This window comes from Hemitrygon akajei, unplaced genomic scaffold, assembly GCF_048418815.1.
Source record: "Hemitrygon akajei unplaced genomic scaffold, sHemAka1.3 Scf000136, whole genome shotgun sequence".
NCBI lineage: Eukaryota > Metazoa > Chordata > Chondrichthyes > Myliobatiformes > Dasyatidae > Hemitrygon > Hemitrygon akajei.
Window position 1 is genome coordinate 691,432 of NW_027332022.1, and position 16,016 is coordinate 707,447.

A 16,016-nucleotide genomic window follows, 5' to 3' on the forward strand; every position below is an offset into this window, starting at 1 on the left:
ATCTACTCGTGCGTACTATTATTTCAGGGTCTGTGTATTGCAGGAGGAACATCAGAGATTGCCCTTGATCCCATTCTCCCATCTGGCTCCATCTGCTCATCCCCTGCCGATCTGGTTCAACCTCTGTCCAGCCTCTGTCCCACCACCTGAATGATATATATCAACCATCTTGTTCAACCTCTGCCCCGCCTGTATCCCACCACCTCAATGATATATATCAACCATCTTGTTCAACCTCTGCCCAGACTGTTCCCATTGGTGCAATGATATATTTCAGCAATCTCTCTTTCAAACATTGTCTTCATTGTGAAGTTTTGCCTTGCATCTTTTCCGGAATTGTTTTTTTGACAGTTAGGACTACCAGAGGTTTAATTGAACACAGCACGTGGCAGGGTAAAAGCAGCCATTTCAATTTTAGATTCACCGTTACAAAATGGCTACAGTGTTAACCTTTGCCATAATGGAACCCATAGCATGTGATGTTGAGTTTGTTATTTCATTTCTTGTTTATTTTCGGTGAGCCACTTCCTCTGTTTCCAGGGTAACGGCCCGTCAGAGCTGCAGCAAGTGTTGCAGTTTTTATCGCTCTGTGGTCACCGCCTCTCAGTGTAGAGACAGTGGCCTCGGGAGCAAATGTAACAGAGTGATAGCGGGAGGAAAGGATGCTGTGAGCATTGACTGTATGGGATGTATTACACCAGGGTCAGAATGAGCTGAGAACTAGCAAACTTGTTGAGGTGGGATGGTATTTACAGTTTAGGGTGGCAATCAGTTTACTATCTGTGCATTAAGATGAAGAGGGAGAAATACTACAGTTGCAGGAAATTTAAAGTGAAGAGCAGAAAAAACTGGAAGCGCTTAGCAGATCGGCAGCATCTTGGACAGTGTCAGTTCTGGAACTGGGTCTTCCACCATTTGTCCTTTCAGAGATGTAGTCTGATGTACTGAGTTCCCAGCATTTTCTACTTTATAATTTTACATTCTGTTCCTGCTACACTGCAGGAAACATGGCAGCCAGCTGTGCTGGGCAGGATCACACACAGCAGGAAGATTGTGATCAAATGTGCTCGGTTTGGCTGCTGGGGTCAGGCTGAAGTGTATCCGCATCCTCTATACAGACCGGGGAACCAGCCTGAGCACCGGCTCCGGTAGAGGCTCATTAGGTTCCAATTCTAACTCAGTTTGTGAATCGGAAATGGCAGGAACTCCACGGCAAATTGCCGGCACCAAAGCGTCTTTGTATGGGTGATGATATTGGGCCGGTGACTCTGAGAATATGGAACTGGAAGTATACGGGCTTCAGTCCAGGTTGGTAATTCGACAGCTGGGATCGGAATTTTCTCAGTCTGCAGTGAAGCTGAAATCCCGGGATGTTGGACATTGGTTATGGGGAAATCACCGTCAACACTGTCCAATAGGATATCATATCTGTCAAGTATTTAGGGGGTTATTTTCGAGGTAACTAGGGAGTTAGGTAAAGTTGGGCAGTGATGTTGTTCATCTGAACTTTGTTAAAGTCTGTATCAATATCCCGCATGGCTGCTGATCGGGAAGGTTCGGTCACGTGGGAGTCACTGGGAGCTGGCGAGGTGGATTCACACCGGGCTCCAGAACAAGAAGCAGAGGGAGATGATCGAAAATGGTTTTAGCGAATGGAGACCTGTGACGGGTGGGATGTGTGTGTCAGTGTTGAGACCTCTGTAATTTCACTATTCATGCCATTGATTTGTATATGAATGTACATGGCACGGTGAGCAAGTTTGAATTGAATTAAATTGAATTGATTTCTTAAATCCTTCACATTCATGTGGAGTAAAAATCTTTACGTTACGTCTCGGTCAAAATGTGCAATGCGCAATGAAAGTAATTTATAATAATTTATAATATATTGAACAGTCCATATAATATAGAGTACACTCAATTGAGCGTGAGTTAACTAGTCTGATGGCCTGGTGGAAGAAGCTGTCCCGGAGCCTGTTGGTCCTGGCTTTTATGCTGCGGTACCGTTTCCCGGATGGTACCAGCTGGAATGGATTGTGGTTGGGGTGACTCTGGTCCCCAATGATCCTTCGGGCCCTTTTTACACACCTGTCACGGTAAATGTCCTGAATCATGGGAAGTTCACAACTACAGATACGCCGGGCTGTCCGCACCACTCTCTGCAGAGTCCTGCGATTGAAGGAAGTAAAGTTCCCATACCAGATAGTGATGCAGCCAGTCAGGATGCTCTCAATTGTACCCCTGTAGAAAGTTCTTAGGATTTGGGGGCCGATACCGAACTTCCTCAACCGTCTGAGGTGAAAGACGTGTTTTTGTGCCATTTTCACCGCACAGCTGTTGTGAACAGACCACGTGAGATCCTCGGTGATGTGGATGCAGAGGAACTTAAAGCTGTTCACCCTCTCAACCCCAGATCCATTGATGTCAATAGGGATTAGCCCGTCTCCATTCCTCCTGTAATCCACAACCAGCTCCTTTGTTTTTGCGACATTGAGAGGAAGGTTGTTACTTTGCAATCACTGTGTCAGAGAGATGACCTCTTCCCTGTAGGCCACCTCATTATTGCTTGAGAGGAGGCCAATCTATGTAGTGTCGTCGACAAACTTAAATAGCAGATTCGAGCTGTGGGTGGCGACATAGTCATGTGCATACAGGGAGACTGAATCCGGGAGACTGGCTTATAAGGCAACAGGTGACAATGAATTTCAAAGACATCTTGGTCAGTTATGGAGATGGGCTGAGTAATGCCAAATGGTTTTCAACTTGGACAAGTGAGCGATGGTGCATTTTGGACAGTCAAACTAGGTGGGGCTGGTCTAGTGAATGGGAGGGCACCGAGTGTTGTGGAACAGAGCGACCTGGGAGTACAAGAGTACAGTCACTGAAAGTGGATGGGCAAGTATAGAGGGTGGAAAAGAAGGCTTTAATCATGGTGGCCGTCATCAGATAGGGCATTGAGTTCTGGATTATGGGCATTATATTGTTGGTGTGGCTACACAGAGTATTCTGTACAGTTGTGTTGACCCTGCTGTAGGAAAGATACTATCAAGTTGGATCGGGTGCAGACGAGATTGCTGAAGATGTTGCCTGGACTAGAGGGCTGAGTCATAGGAAGAGGTTGGCCGAGCTGGATTTTTACTCCAGAGGAGAATGAGGATGACATTGTAGGAGTTGATGAAATCAAGTGGGAGCATACATAATGTGGTTGGTCGTGGTATTATCCCCAGGGTTCAAGATTCAAGATTGTTTAGAAGTGTAAAGGAGAACAAAATAATTGTTATTCTGGATCCAAAGCAAGTCCTTGTAAATCTCCTCTGTGCTCCCTCTATAGCAGCCATATCGTTTCCTGTAGTGAGGTGACCAGTACTGAACACAGTACTCCCATGTGGGGTCTAATCAAGGTCTTGTATAGCTGTAACATTATCTCACGCTCTTGAACTCAATTCCATGGCTGATAAATGTCAACACACCATATGCTTTCTGAACAACACTGTGAACGTGGGCAGCAGCTTTGAGTGTTCTATCGACACTAACCCCAAGATCTCACTGATCCTCCAGATTGACAAGGGTATTACCATTAATATTATATTATCTTGAAATTTGACCGAAATGAACCGCTTCACACTTATCAGTATTGAACTCGAACTGCCACTTCTCTGCCCAGTTCTGCATCCTATCGATTTTGCACTGTAACATCTGACAACCCTGCAGACGATCCACAACATTCCCAACTTTTGTGTCTTCAGCAAACTTACTAACCCATCCTTCAACTTCCTCATCTGGGTCATTTGTAAAAATCACAAAGAGAAGGGGTCCCAGAACAGACCCAAAGGAACACTATCGGTCATCATCATCCATGCAGAATACGAAATATCGACAACCGCCCTTTGCCTTCTGTGGGCATGCCAATTCTGGATCCACAAAGCAAGGTCTCCTTGTATCCCATCCCTCATTATTTTCTGAATGAACTTTCCATGGGGAACCGTAGCTAACCTCTTACTGAAATCCATATACAGTACTTCCACTGCTCTACCTTCATCAATGTGTTTTGTTACATCCTCAAAGAATCAATTCAATCAGGTTCATAAGGCGTGACCTGCCTTCAGCAAAGCCATGCTGACTATCCCTAATCAGATTATGTCTCTTCAAATGCTTACTGGTCTATAATTTCCTCAGTTATCTACTCTCTTTCTTAAACAAGGGAACAACATTTGCAAACTTCCAATCCTCTGGTACTTCTCCCCACCTAATTGATGATGTAAAGATCATCGTCAGGGGATTAGCAATCTCCTCCCTCGATTCATACAGTAGCATGGGGTATATCTCGTTCAGTCCCGGCAACTTATCTAACTTAAAACCTCTCAAAAGATCCAGTGCATGCTCTTTCTTAAAGTCCATACATTCATGTGTATCAGTCTGCTGTAAGTCATCCCCACAATTGCCAAGGTCCTTTTCACTGGTGAAAACTGAAGCAAAATACTCAGCATCTCAGAATATTCAAATGATCAGCAGGTTGAGAAACATCTGTTGACAATGTAGCGGTGAAATGTAACCAAGTTAATTTGCCATTGCTGGCGACCCCCCCACAGGTTTGTTCTACTTGCACGACGTGCCCTCAAATCCAATAATGATTGTTACAAATGTCAGTGATAAGTATTCGATCCTTTATTGGCAAACAGTAATCATACAATCTTGAAGCGATGAAACTGATCTGTACCCAAGTTTAAGTTCAGCGTATCTGAGTGGATAATAACAAAATATATGACATCCGTCAGTCCCCAGCTGTGTAGTGTACTCGGCTTCCGTTAGTCTCGATAGACATGGATTTGCACCTTGGAAAGTTTCCAGGGCGCAAGCCTGGGCAAGGTATTTTTCTTATGGAAGATCGGCAGTAGCCCGAGCTGCAAGTCTCCCCTCTTCACGCCACCAATGTTGTCTGAAGGAAGGGCATTAGGGCTGTGTACTGCATGGAACAAAGCACAAATATATAACTGACTCCCTTTGCGTGTACCACACCCCCACTGATGCAACTAGTTACCATAAAAAACATCATAAATACACAACGCAGGATGCAATGCTGATAGAGAACAGATACATGGCTCCTACACACAGGCTCAGCTCTGATACAGGGTCTTCTACCCGAAATATTAACATACTCTCTGTCTTGTTGAATAACTCCAGCATCTTATTTTATTTATGTTAATGATTTTTCCCAACTTGTTGTTTTGGATGTATGGCATGTCGACATTGTGTTTAACAAGGTGTCATATAACTAACTATCTGATAATAGCCAGGTGATAGGCTCAAAGAAATCTTAACCGAGTTTTGATGCTAATAATGGTCTTAAAGTCCTACCGGAAAAACTATAGTGGTTCAGGACAAGATGTCACGATGCTATAGGTGATATTGCATTGTTCAGGATGTCAGAGTGTCTCTCTATAGACTCAAATCATATATTGCCGTAGGTGTCAAGGCCAGGCAATGATAACCTGAAAGGGGACGGTGAGAATCAGGTGTGACTGAGAAATCTGTATAATCCAGTGACGAGAGGAATAGAAGTCTCATCATCAGCAGAAATGATTCAGCCCACACTGCTGTAACACTTGTCCATTACTCACCACAGCGCCACCAGTGGTAGGAGGACCAAAGCAGTGGGCGCTGACTGCTCAATCTGCCTCGGCATTCTGTAGACGCAACATTCTTGGTCCAGGACACAAGATTGGTTCCTAAAAGGGAATTGCCTGCAATACAGAGAGTAGATACCCTGGAGAATTCTGGTCCAGTGCACAATCCATGGAGAGATCGGAAATGGACATTGTGTGACTGTGGGTGGATGGGCACAGGTGGATCAGGCCATGTCAAGGCTTCAGTGGATCGGCCCAAGATGTTTGGAAGTGTTTGCCTCCATTTAAAAACAAAACAGTATTCTCCTTTAATTAATGTCTGACCCTCCTGTTGTTGTTTTGTTTTGTTACAGAACAGTAAAAACTGATCACACCTGTCCCCAAAATGGGTCAAGGTTCGAGCAGTGGAGGAGCTCCAATGACGTCAACATCGGGAAAGGACACGGGTATGTTGGCGAATTATTTAAATTTATAAATACGCTGCGGATTCTGCGTCTGTGTTTAATTGAATATAGGCAATTCACAAAGTATTTTTGAAAACTGAGCAGAGAGATGAGAGAGAGAGAGTTGACATCTCTGGGGGAAACAGTCACACGTGGAAGGAGTACAATTACCGTCTGCTCCTGCTCCTCTAACAGATTGTGATGCACATTAAAATAGCGAGTTACTCCGGAAGACAAGACATTCTGCAGATGCTGCAAGTTCTGCGCAACACAAAGACACACAACAGATTGGCAGAACTCAGCAGATCAGGCAGCATCCATGGAGAGGAATAAACAGTCGACGTTTCAGATCAGGACAACAAGGAATAGAAAGTAATGTGGAAATATCTGGAATTTCTGTCCCCTCATTTCCAGTCCGATGAAGGGCCTTGGTCCGAAACGTTGATTGTTTATTCTCCTCCATAGATGCTGCCTGACCTGCTGAGCACCTCCAGCATTTTGTGAGAAACACCAGAGATTTGCTGAGGAAAGTGTTGACCAGGCAGGCTGACAGTAACGCAGAGCCAAGCGGTGGTGATGGGCAGTACCAGGAGAGTGATGGTGATGGCTACTATATTCTCAGCAATAAGCAGAGTCCTTTCCAAAACAGAGAGGTATATTCCCAGGGACAAAGCAGCCTTCAACAGATGGAGGTATACCCCTCCTACACCCCCGGCACCCCCAACCTTCAGTCCAAGCCCGTTCCTTCACACTCAACCCCACCCCATATATATATATTTCGGTCTGTGTTTGGGGATCTTTAGGTTCCAGAGAGAAAGTTACTGTCCAATATGGGTCAGTAATTTATTTCATTTTCACTGTTTTGCTTCACAGGTCCGAGCTCAGCGATCACCGCGCTCTTGGCAAGCTGGAATGATTTCCAGCTGCTGCAGTTAACAGACTTTTACCGGGACAGGCTGGAGCAGGCGATGGAAGGAGGGGTGCACGGAGTGAGCCTGGCGTTAACGGCCGAGTATCAGTTCAGCGGAGAGGAACATCGGGTGAGTGGGAGGGAGAATGGGTTTGAATTTTCACACATCACAGGACTGATGGGTGTCGGGACTCTCACTCATCGGATAATAAAGCATGAAAACAAATCAGAAATAAATATATATAATTCTTAAAACTGTGAATCTGAAGGAATGATTGAAAGAGGTGTAAACACTCCAATGGCGGCTCAATGCTCAGAGCGAGGGGAGCAGGTAACTATTGTATGAGGTTGCAATAAAGAAGTTTAAATGGAAATATGGTCGGAATTTTCATTTTGAAAAGACCGTGCAGCATGACGGCAGGATGTCAGTGAGAACCGGGGCATCATCAGTGGATGCCACAGGAGCTCGAGTGTGTTCTGTTCTGGATGGAGATGATTCCGTTAATATCTGTAATTGCAAACAGTGTGGATCGGGGAATACTGCCATGTTGAAATGTGTAATCACTGAATAAACCTCCACTGGAAAAGGCAAAGGAAAGGCATCAGGTGTCAGCCGGTAATCCACTGTCATGTTGGACACTGGCGGACTGAGGAGATGAATCACATTATCTTTTCTGCAACTTCTCCGAGACTGCTCACTCTGTTATAAAAACCCTCCTGACTGCACGAAGTGTCAGGAATAAGGCGGATGAGCTTGAAGCCCAGGTGCGAATGGGTAACTATGATGTTGTTGGGATAACGGAGACATGGCTACAGGGAGATCAGACCTGGGAAATGAATGTACAAGGGTATACGTGCTATCGTAGGGACAGAAATGTGGGCAGAGGGGGTGGGGTGGCCCTGTTGGTGAAAATGAGATTCAGTCCTTTGCAAGGGGGGGACATAGGGTCAGGAGAAGTAGAGTCTGTGTGGATAGAACTGAGGGACAGTAAGGGCAAATGGACCGAAATGGGTGTTGTCTACAGGCCACCAAACAGTAGCATGGATATTGGGTGCAAATTGAACAGGGAGTTAACATTGGCATGTGGCAAAGGTAATGTCGCTGTAGTTATGGGGGATTTCAACATGCAGGTGAACTGGGAGAATCAGGTTAGTGCTGGACCACAGGATAGGGAGTTTGTAGAGTGCCTACGGGATGCGTTCTTGGAACAGCTTGTACGGGAGTCGACCAGGGACAAGACTATTCTGGATTAGTGAGGTAGTGATCACAATATGATAAGCTTTTATCTGCAATTTGAGAAGGATAAGGGCAGCTCAGAGGTGTCAGTGTTGCAGATGAACAGGGGAAACTATGGAGCCATGAGGGAGGAGCTGGCCAAAGTTGACTGGACGGATAGCCTAGCAGAAAAGACAGTGGAACAGCAATGGCAGGTATTCTTGGGAATAATGCACAAGGTGCAAAATCAGTTCATCCCCCAGAGAAGGAAGGATTCAAAGAGGGGAAAGGGGACTCAGTGGTTGACAAAGGAAGTCAGAGACTGCATAGCATTAAAAAAAAAGGAAATATGACAGAGCTAAGGTGAGTGGGAGGACAGATGATTGGGAAGTTTTTAAGGAACAACAGAACTTAACTAAAAAAGACAATACGGGGAGAAAAATGAGGTACGAATGCAAGCTAGCCAGGAATATAAAGGAAGATAGCAAAAGCTTTCTTAGGTATGTGAAGAGAAAGAAGATAGTTAAGAACAATGTTGGGCCCTTGAAGAATGAATTCGGTGAAATTGTTATGGGAAACAGAGAAATGGCAGAAGAATTTAATGACTACTTTAGATCTGTTTTCACTAAGGAAGACACAAGCAATCTCCCAGATGTAGATAGTTAGATACTTTATTCATCCCCATGGGGAAATTCAACATTTTTTCCAATGTCCCATACACTTGTTGTAGCAAAACTAATTACATACAATACTTAACTCAGTAAAAATATGATATGCATCAAAATCACTCTCTCAAAAAGCATTAATAATAGCTTTTAAAAAGTTCTTAAGTAGTTTACTTAAATACATTAAATACAATCAACCCCGGCACTTTAACATATCTTACTCCTGGCAGTTGAATTGTAAAGCCTAATGGCATTGGGGAGTATTGACCTCTTCATCCTGTCTGAGGAGCATTGCATCGATAGCAACCTGTCGCTGAAACTGCTTCTCTGTCTCTGGATGGTGCTATGTAGAGGATGTTCAGGGTTTTCCATAATTGACTGTAGCCTACTCAGCGCCCTTCGCTCAGCTACCGATGTTAAACTCTCCAGTACTTTGCCCACGACAGATCCCGCCTTCCTTACCAGCTTATTAAGACGTGAGGCGTCCCTCTTCTTAATGCTGCCTCCCCAACACGCCACCACAAAGAAGAGGGCGCTCTCCACAACTGACCTATAGAACATCTTCAGCATCTCACTACAGACATTGAATGACGCCAACCTTCTAAGGAAGTACAGTCGACTCTGTGCCTTCCTGCACAAGGCATCTGTGTTGGCAGTCCAGTCTAGCTTCTCGTCTAACTGTACTCTCAGATACTTGTAGGTCTTAACCTGCTCCACACATTCTCCATTAATGATCACTGGCTCCATATGAGGCCTAGATCTCCTAAAGTCCACCACCATCTCCTATCATGTATGGATAGGCCAAGGACATAGGGTAACAGAGGAAATGAAACAGATTGACATTCGGAAGGAAACAGTAATGTGAAGACTGATGGGACTGAAGGCTGACAAATCCCCAGGTCCAGATGGTCTGCACCCTAGGGTACTAAAGGAGGTGGCCCTGGAAATTGCGGATGCATTGGTAATCATTTTCCAATGTTCCTTAGATTCAGGATCAGTTCCTGAGGATTGGAGAATGGATAATGTTATCCCATTTTTTAAGAAAGGAGGGAGGGAGAAAACAGAGAACTATCGACCTGTCAGCTTGACATCGGTGGTGGGAAAGATGCTAGAGTCCATTATTAAGGATGAAATAGTGGCATATCTAGATAGCAGTGATAGGATTGGGCCGAGCCAGCATGGATTTACCAAGCTTAAATCATGCTTGACTAATCTGTTGGAGTTTTTCGAGGATGTAACCAGGAAGTTAGACGGGGGAGATCCAGTGGATGTAATGCACCTCGATTTTCAGAAGGCATTTGTTAAGGTTCCACATAGAAGATTGGTGGGTAAAGCCAAAGCTCAGGGCATCGGGGGGAAGGCATTGACATGGATAGAAAACTGGTTGGCAGATAGAAAGCAAAGGGTAGCGGTGAATGGATGTTTCTCGGAATGGCAGGTGGTGACTAGTGGGGTGCCACACGGCTTGGTATTGGGACCACAGCTGTTTACCATTTACGTTAACGATTTGGATGAAGGCATAGAAAATAACATCAGCAAATTTGCTGATGATACTAAGCTGGGTGGCAGTGTGACATGTGATGAGGATGTTAGGAGAATTCAGGGTGACTTGGATAGGCTGGGTGAGTGGACAAATACTTGGGAGATGGTGTTTAATGTGAATAAGTGTGAGGTTATCCACTTTGGGAGTAAGAACAGGAAGGCAGATTATTATCTGAACGGTGTAGAGTTGGGTAAGGGAGTAATACAAAGAGATCTCGGAGTCCTTGTTCATCAGTCACTGAAGGTGAATGTGCAAGTGCAGCCTGCAGTGAAGAAGGCTAATGGAATGTTGGCCTTTATTACAAAGGGAATTGAGTACAAGAGCAAGGAAATCCTCTTGCATTTGTACAGAGCCCTGGTGAGACCACACCTGGAGTATTGTGTACAGTTTTGGTCTCCAGGGTTAAGGAAGGACATCCTGGCTGTAGAGGAAGTGCAGCGTAGATTCACGAGTTTAATTCCTGGGATGTCTGGACTGTCTTACGCAGAGAGGTTAGAGAGACTGGGCTTGAACACGCTGGAATTAAAGAGATTGAGAGGGGATCTGATTGAAACATATAAGATTATTAAGGGATTGGACAAGATAGAGGCAGGAAATATGTTCCAGATGCTAGGAGAGTCCAGTACCAGAGTGATGCACCATCACTAACTCACTCCGAGACGTAAGAAACGAGGTATCGGCTTTTATTGACTGGAAGAATGAACAACACTACATCCTGGAGAATGAGGCCGGGCATCAGGCTTCAATCGCCTTTATACAGGAGTCTGTGGGAGGAGCCACAGAAGCAGTCAGCAGGGGTCTGTGGGAGGAGCAACAGGAGCAGTCCAGACAGGTATATGTAGTTCACCACACAGAGGGCATGGTTTGAGAATAAGGGGTAGGTCATTTAGGACAGAGTTAAGGAAAAGCTTCTTCTCCCAGAGAGTTGTGGGGGTCTGGAATGCACTGCCTCGGAAGGTAGTGGAGGCCAATTCTCTGGATGCTTTCAAGAAGGAGCTAGATAGGTATCTTATGGATAGGTGAATCAAGGGATATGGGGACAAGGCAGGAACCGGGTATTGATAGGAATTGATCAGCCATGATCTCAAAATGGCGGTGCTGGCTCGAAGGGCCGAATGGTCTACTTCTGCACCTATTGTCTATTGTCTATTGTCTATTGACTTGTTTCTTCATCTGTGACCGCTATTTTCTGATTTTGTTTTACACGGTCAAATCCGGTGAGGGATTATTTATGGATTCAGAGCCACGTCAATGAAGCGGTCACAGACCAGCCAGGATCTCATTGACTGGTGGACCAGGTTCACGGTGAATGTCCCGCCGTGTACTCTGCCCTCAGAATGTACAGTCCATGTCCAGACAGGATCAGCACCCGTCTGGGTGACTGCTCAGTGTGATCCCGTTACAGAGCACATCATTTACTTCTCATTCTCTGTGTGAATCTGTCAGTCCCCAAAATGTTCACTGTTACTCTTCACAGAAAATCTCTGATCTCGCTGATAAGGGAGAGCGGGCGGACAGTTCTAAACTCCTCCTGAGCCTGGTGATGGAGAAAGGCTCCCGCGCACGGAGGGTGATGTGGGAAACCTTTGTGAACGTGCGGGATGGCGTCCCAAAGTTGGACAAACTACTAAATGAAATTCAGGAACATGGTGAGTTAATATCAGAGATTAATCTAATTTAGGATTCAAGCTCTACATATTTAATAATTTCATGCATTTCAATTCCCCAAATTGTTTTATTCCGAACAGGTTGTGTTCCGGTTCGTCGACCCGTACTGGAGATTCCCAGTGAGCTGAAAGGTAAGTGAAGAACCGCTGTTTCCACCAGAGGTTGATATTGTGTTGGTTCATCTCGTTGTTGAGCCAGGGGGATTTGACGAGGTAAATGTAGGCAACATGACAGAGTGAGACGCATGGAAAACGTTTGCGGAAGTTTGGTTTTCATAGGACAAGGAGGGTAGATCAATGTCCTCGACCTGATGGACTGCACCCTCCGTTCCTGAAGGAAGTAGCTGGAGATATTGTGGAGTCATTAAAGATGATCTTTCAAGAATCGATATATTCTGACATTGTACCGGATGACTGTAAAATTGCAAATGTTGCTCCACTATTTAAGAAGGGTGGGAGGCAGAAAAAAGGAAACAATAGACCTGTGATTGGGAAATTGTTGGAAAACATTATTGGGGATGAGATTACGGAGCACCTGGAGACAATTGGCAAGAAAGGCCAAAGCCAGCATGGTTTCCTGAAAGGAAAATGCTGCCTGATGAACCTACTGCAATTCCTCGGGGAAATTACAAGTAGGTTAGACAAAGGAGATGCAGTAGAAGTGGTGTACTTGGATTTTCAGAAGGCCTGTGACAAGCTGCCGCACATGAAGCTGTTTAGGAAGACGAGCCCATGCTGCACAAATCACTCTCTCACCTAGATGGGGTCAGTTGTGGTGTGAGGATTACATTCCTTGACTTCTCTAGTGCTTTTAACACCATCCAGCCCAAGATCTTAAGGCACGAACTAACGGAGATGGGAGTAGACTCTCACATGGTGGATTGGATAGTGGACTACTTGACAGATAGACCTCAGTATGTGCGGTTGGGAGACTGTAGGTCTGACACGGTGGTCAGCAGCACAGGAGCGCCGCAGGGAACCGTACTCTCTCCGGTCCTGTTCACCCTGTACACATCAGACTTCCAATATAACTCGGAGTCCTGCCATGTGCAGAAGTTTGCTGATACGGCCATAGTGGGGTGTGTCAGGAATGGACAGGAGGAGGAGTATAGGAAACTGATACAGGACTTTGTGATATGGTGCAACTCAAACTACCTGCGTCTCAATATCACCAAGACCAAGGAGATGGTGGTGGACTTTAGGAGATCTAGGCCTCATATGCAGCCAGTGATCATTAATGGAGAATGTGTGGAGCAGGTTAAGACCTACAAGTATCTGGGAGTACAGTTAGACGAGAAGCTAGACTGGACTGCCAACACAGATGCCTTGTGCAGGAAGGCACAGAGTCGACTATACTTCCTTAGAAGGTTGGCGTCATTCAATGTCTGTAGAGAGATGCTGAAGATGTTCTATAGGTCAGTTGTGGAGAGCGCCCTCTTCTTTGTGGTGGCGTGTTGGGGAGGAAGCATTAAGAAGACGGACACCTCACGTCTTAATAAGCTGGTGAGGAAGGCGGGCTCTGTCGTGGGCAAAGTACTAGAGAGTTTAACATCGGTAGCTGAGCGAAGGGCCCTGAGTAGGCTACGGTCAATTATGGAAAACCCTGAACATCCTCTACATAGCACCATCCAGAGACAGAGAAGCAGTTTCAGCGACAGGTTACTATCGATGCAATGCTCCTCAGACAGGATGAAGAGGTCAATACTCCCCAATGCCATTAGGCTTTACAATTCAACCGCCAGGACTTAATAACTTTTTTTAATAGCTATTATTAATGCTTTTTGAGTTAGTGATTTAGATGCATATCATATTTCTACTGAGTTAAGTATTGTATGTAATTAGTTTTTGCTACAACAAGTGTATGGGACATTGGAAAAAAGGTTGAATTTCCCCATGGGGATGAATAAAGTATCTATCTATCTATCTATCTATCTATCTATCTATCTATCTATCTATCTATCTATCTATCTATCTATCTATCTATCTATCTATCTATCTATCTATCTACTGGCTGGCTGCCCGTTCCCAGTGGAGTTCCACAGGGGTCAGTGTAGGGACTGTTGTTTCTTACGATGTATGTCTATGATTTGGACTACGGTATTCATGGATTTGTGGCTAAATTTGCCGATGATACAAAGATAGGTGGAGGAGCGTGTACTGCCGAGAAAACAGAGAGCCTGCAGAGAGACTTAGATAGTTCAGAGGAATGGGTAAAGACGTGGCAAATGAAATACAAAGTTGGAAACTGTATGGTCCTGCATTTTGATGGAAGAAATAAATGTCAGATTGTTGTTTAGATGGGGAGAGAATTCAAAATTCAGAGATGCAAATGGACTTGTGCAAGATACCTTAAAGGTTAACCTCCAAGTTGAGTCGGTTGTGAAGAAGACGAATGCAATATTTGCATTTATTTCTTGAGGTATAGAATATAAGAGCTGGGATGTGATGTTGAGGCTCTTAATGCACCAGTGAGATCACACTTGTATTGAGTATTGAGTATTGAGTATTGAGTGCAGTTTCAGGCTCCTTATTTTAGATAGATAGATAGATAGATAGATACTTTATTCATCCCCATGGGGAAATTCAACATTTTTTCCAATGTCCCATACACTTATTGTAGCAAAACTAATTACATACAATACTTAACTCAGTAAAATTATGATATGCATCTAAAATCACTCTCTCAAAAAGCATTAATAATAGTTTTCAAAAAGTTCTTAAGTAGTTTACTTAAATACATTGAGTCCTAACCCCGGCACTTTAGCATATCTTACTCCTGGCGGTTGAATTGTAAAGCCGAATGGCATTGGGGAGTATTGATCTCTTCATCCTGTCTGAGGAGCATTGCATCGATAGCAACCTGTCGCTGAAACTGCTTCTCTGTCTCTGGATGGTGCTATGTAGAGGATGTTCAGGATTTTCCATAATTGACCGTAGCCTACTCAGCGCCCTTCGCTCAGCTACCGATGTTATACTCTCCAGTACTTTGCCCACGACAGAGCCCGCCTTCCTTACCAGCTTATTAAGACGTGAGGCGTCCCTCTTCTTAATGCTGCCTCCCCAACACGCCACCACAAAGAAGAGGGCGCTCTCCACAACTGACCTATAGAAAATCTTCAGCGTCTCACTACAAACATTGAATGACGCCAACCTTCTAAGGAAGTACAGTCGACTCTGTGCCTTCCTGCACAAGGCATCTGTGTTGGCAGTCCAGTCTAGCTTCTCGTCTAACTGTACTCCCAGATACTTGTAGGTCTTAACCTGCTCCACATATTCTCCATTAATGATCACTGGCTCCATGTGAGGCCTAGATCTCCTAAAGTCCACCACCATCTCCTTGGTCTTGGTGATATTGAGACGCAGGTAGTTTGAGTTGCACCATATCACAAAGTCCTGTATCAGTTTCCTATACTTCTCCTCCTGTCCATTCCTGACACACCCCACTATGGCCGTGTCATCAGCGAACTTCTGCACATGGCAGGACTCCGAGTTATATTGGAAGTCTGATGTGTACAGGGTGAACAGGACCGGAGAGAGCACGGTCCCCTGCGGCGCTCCTGTGCTGCTGACCACCGTGTCAGACCTACAGTCTCCCAACCGCACATATTGAGGTCTATCTGTCAAGTAGTCCACTATCCAATCCACCATGTGAGAGTCTACTCCCATCTCCGTTAGTTTGTGCCTTAAGATCTTGGGCTGGATGGTGTTAAAGGCACTAGAGAAGTCCAGGAATGTAATCCTCACAGCACCACTGATCTCATCCAGGTGAGAGAGGGATTTGTGCAGCAAATACGTGATAGCATCCTCCACTCCCACCTTCTCCTTATACACAAACTGAAGAGGATCCCGGGCGTGCCTGGTTTGTGGCCTCAGATTCTGTATTATCAGCCGCTCCATGGTCTTCATCACGTGCGACGTCAAGGCAACAGGTCTGAAGTCATTCAACTC

The 16,016-nt window shown here is 45.0% G+C and overlaps 1 protein-coding gene across 3 annotated transcripts in view; it reads left to right on the forward strand.

The window, feature by feature from the left end:
- LOC140723800 (NACHT, LRR and PYD domains-containing protein 3-like) overlaps positions 1–16,016 on the forward strand; it is a 99,860-nt gene that overhangs the window by 13,329 nt on the left and 70,515 nt on the right. For all 3 annotated transcript variants that reach the window (XM_073038338.1, XM_073038336.1, XM_073038337.1), the window contains exons 2-5: positions 5,978–6,070; positions 6,941–7,107; positions 11,879–12,050; positions 12,150–12,200. In XM_073038338.1, the coding sequence (XP_072894439.1) occupies positions 6,010–6,070; positions 6,941–7,107; positions 11,879–12,050; positions 12,150–12,200 (451 nt within the window). In that variant the 5' untranslated portion in view covers positions 5,978–6,009. The remainder of the gene's footprint in view (positions 1–5,977; positions 6,071–6,940; positions 7,108–11,878; positions 12,051–12,149; positions 12,201–16,016) is intronic.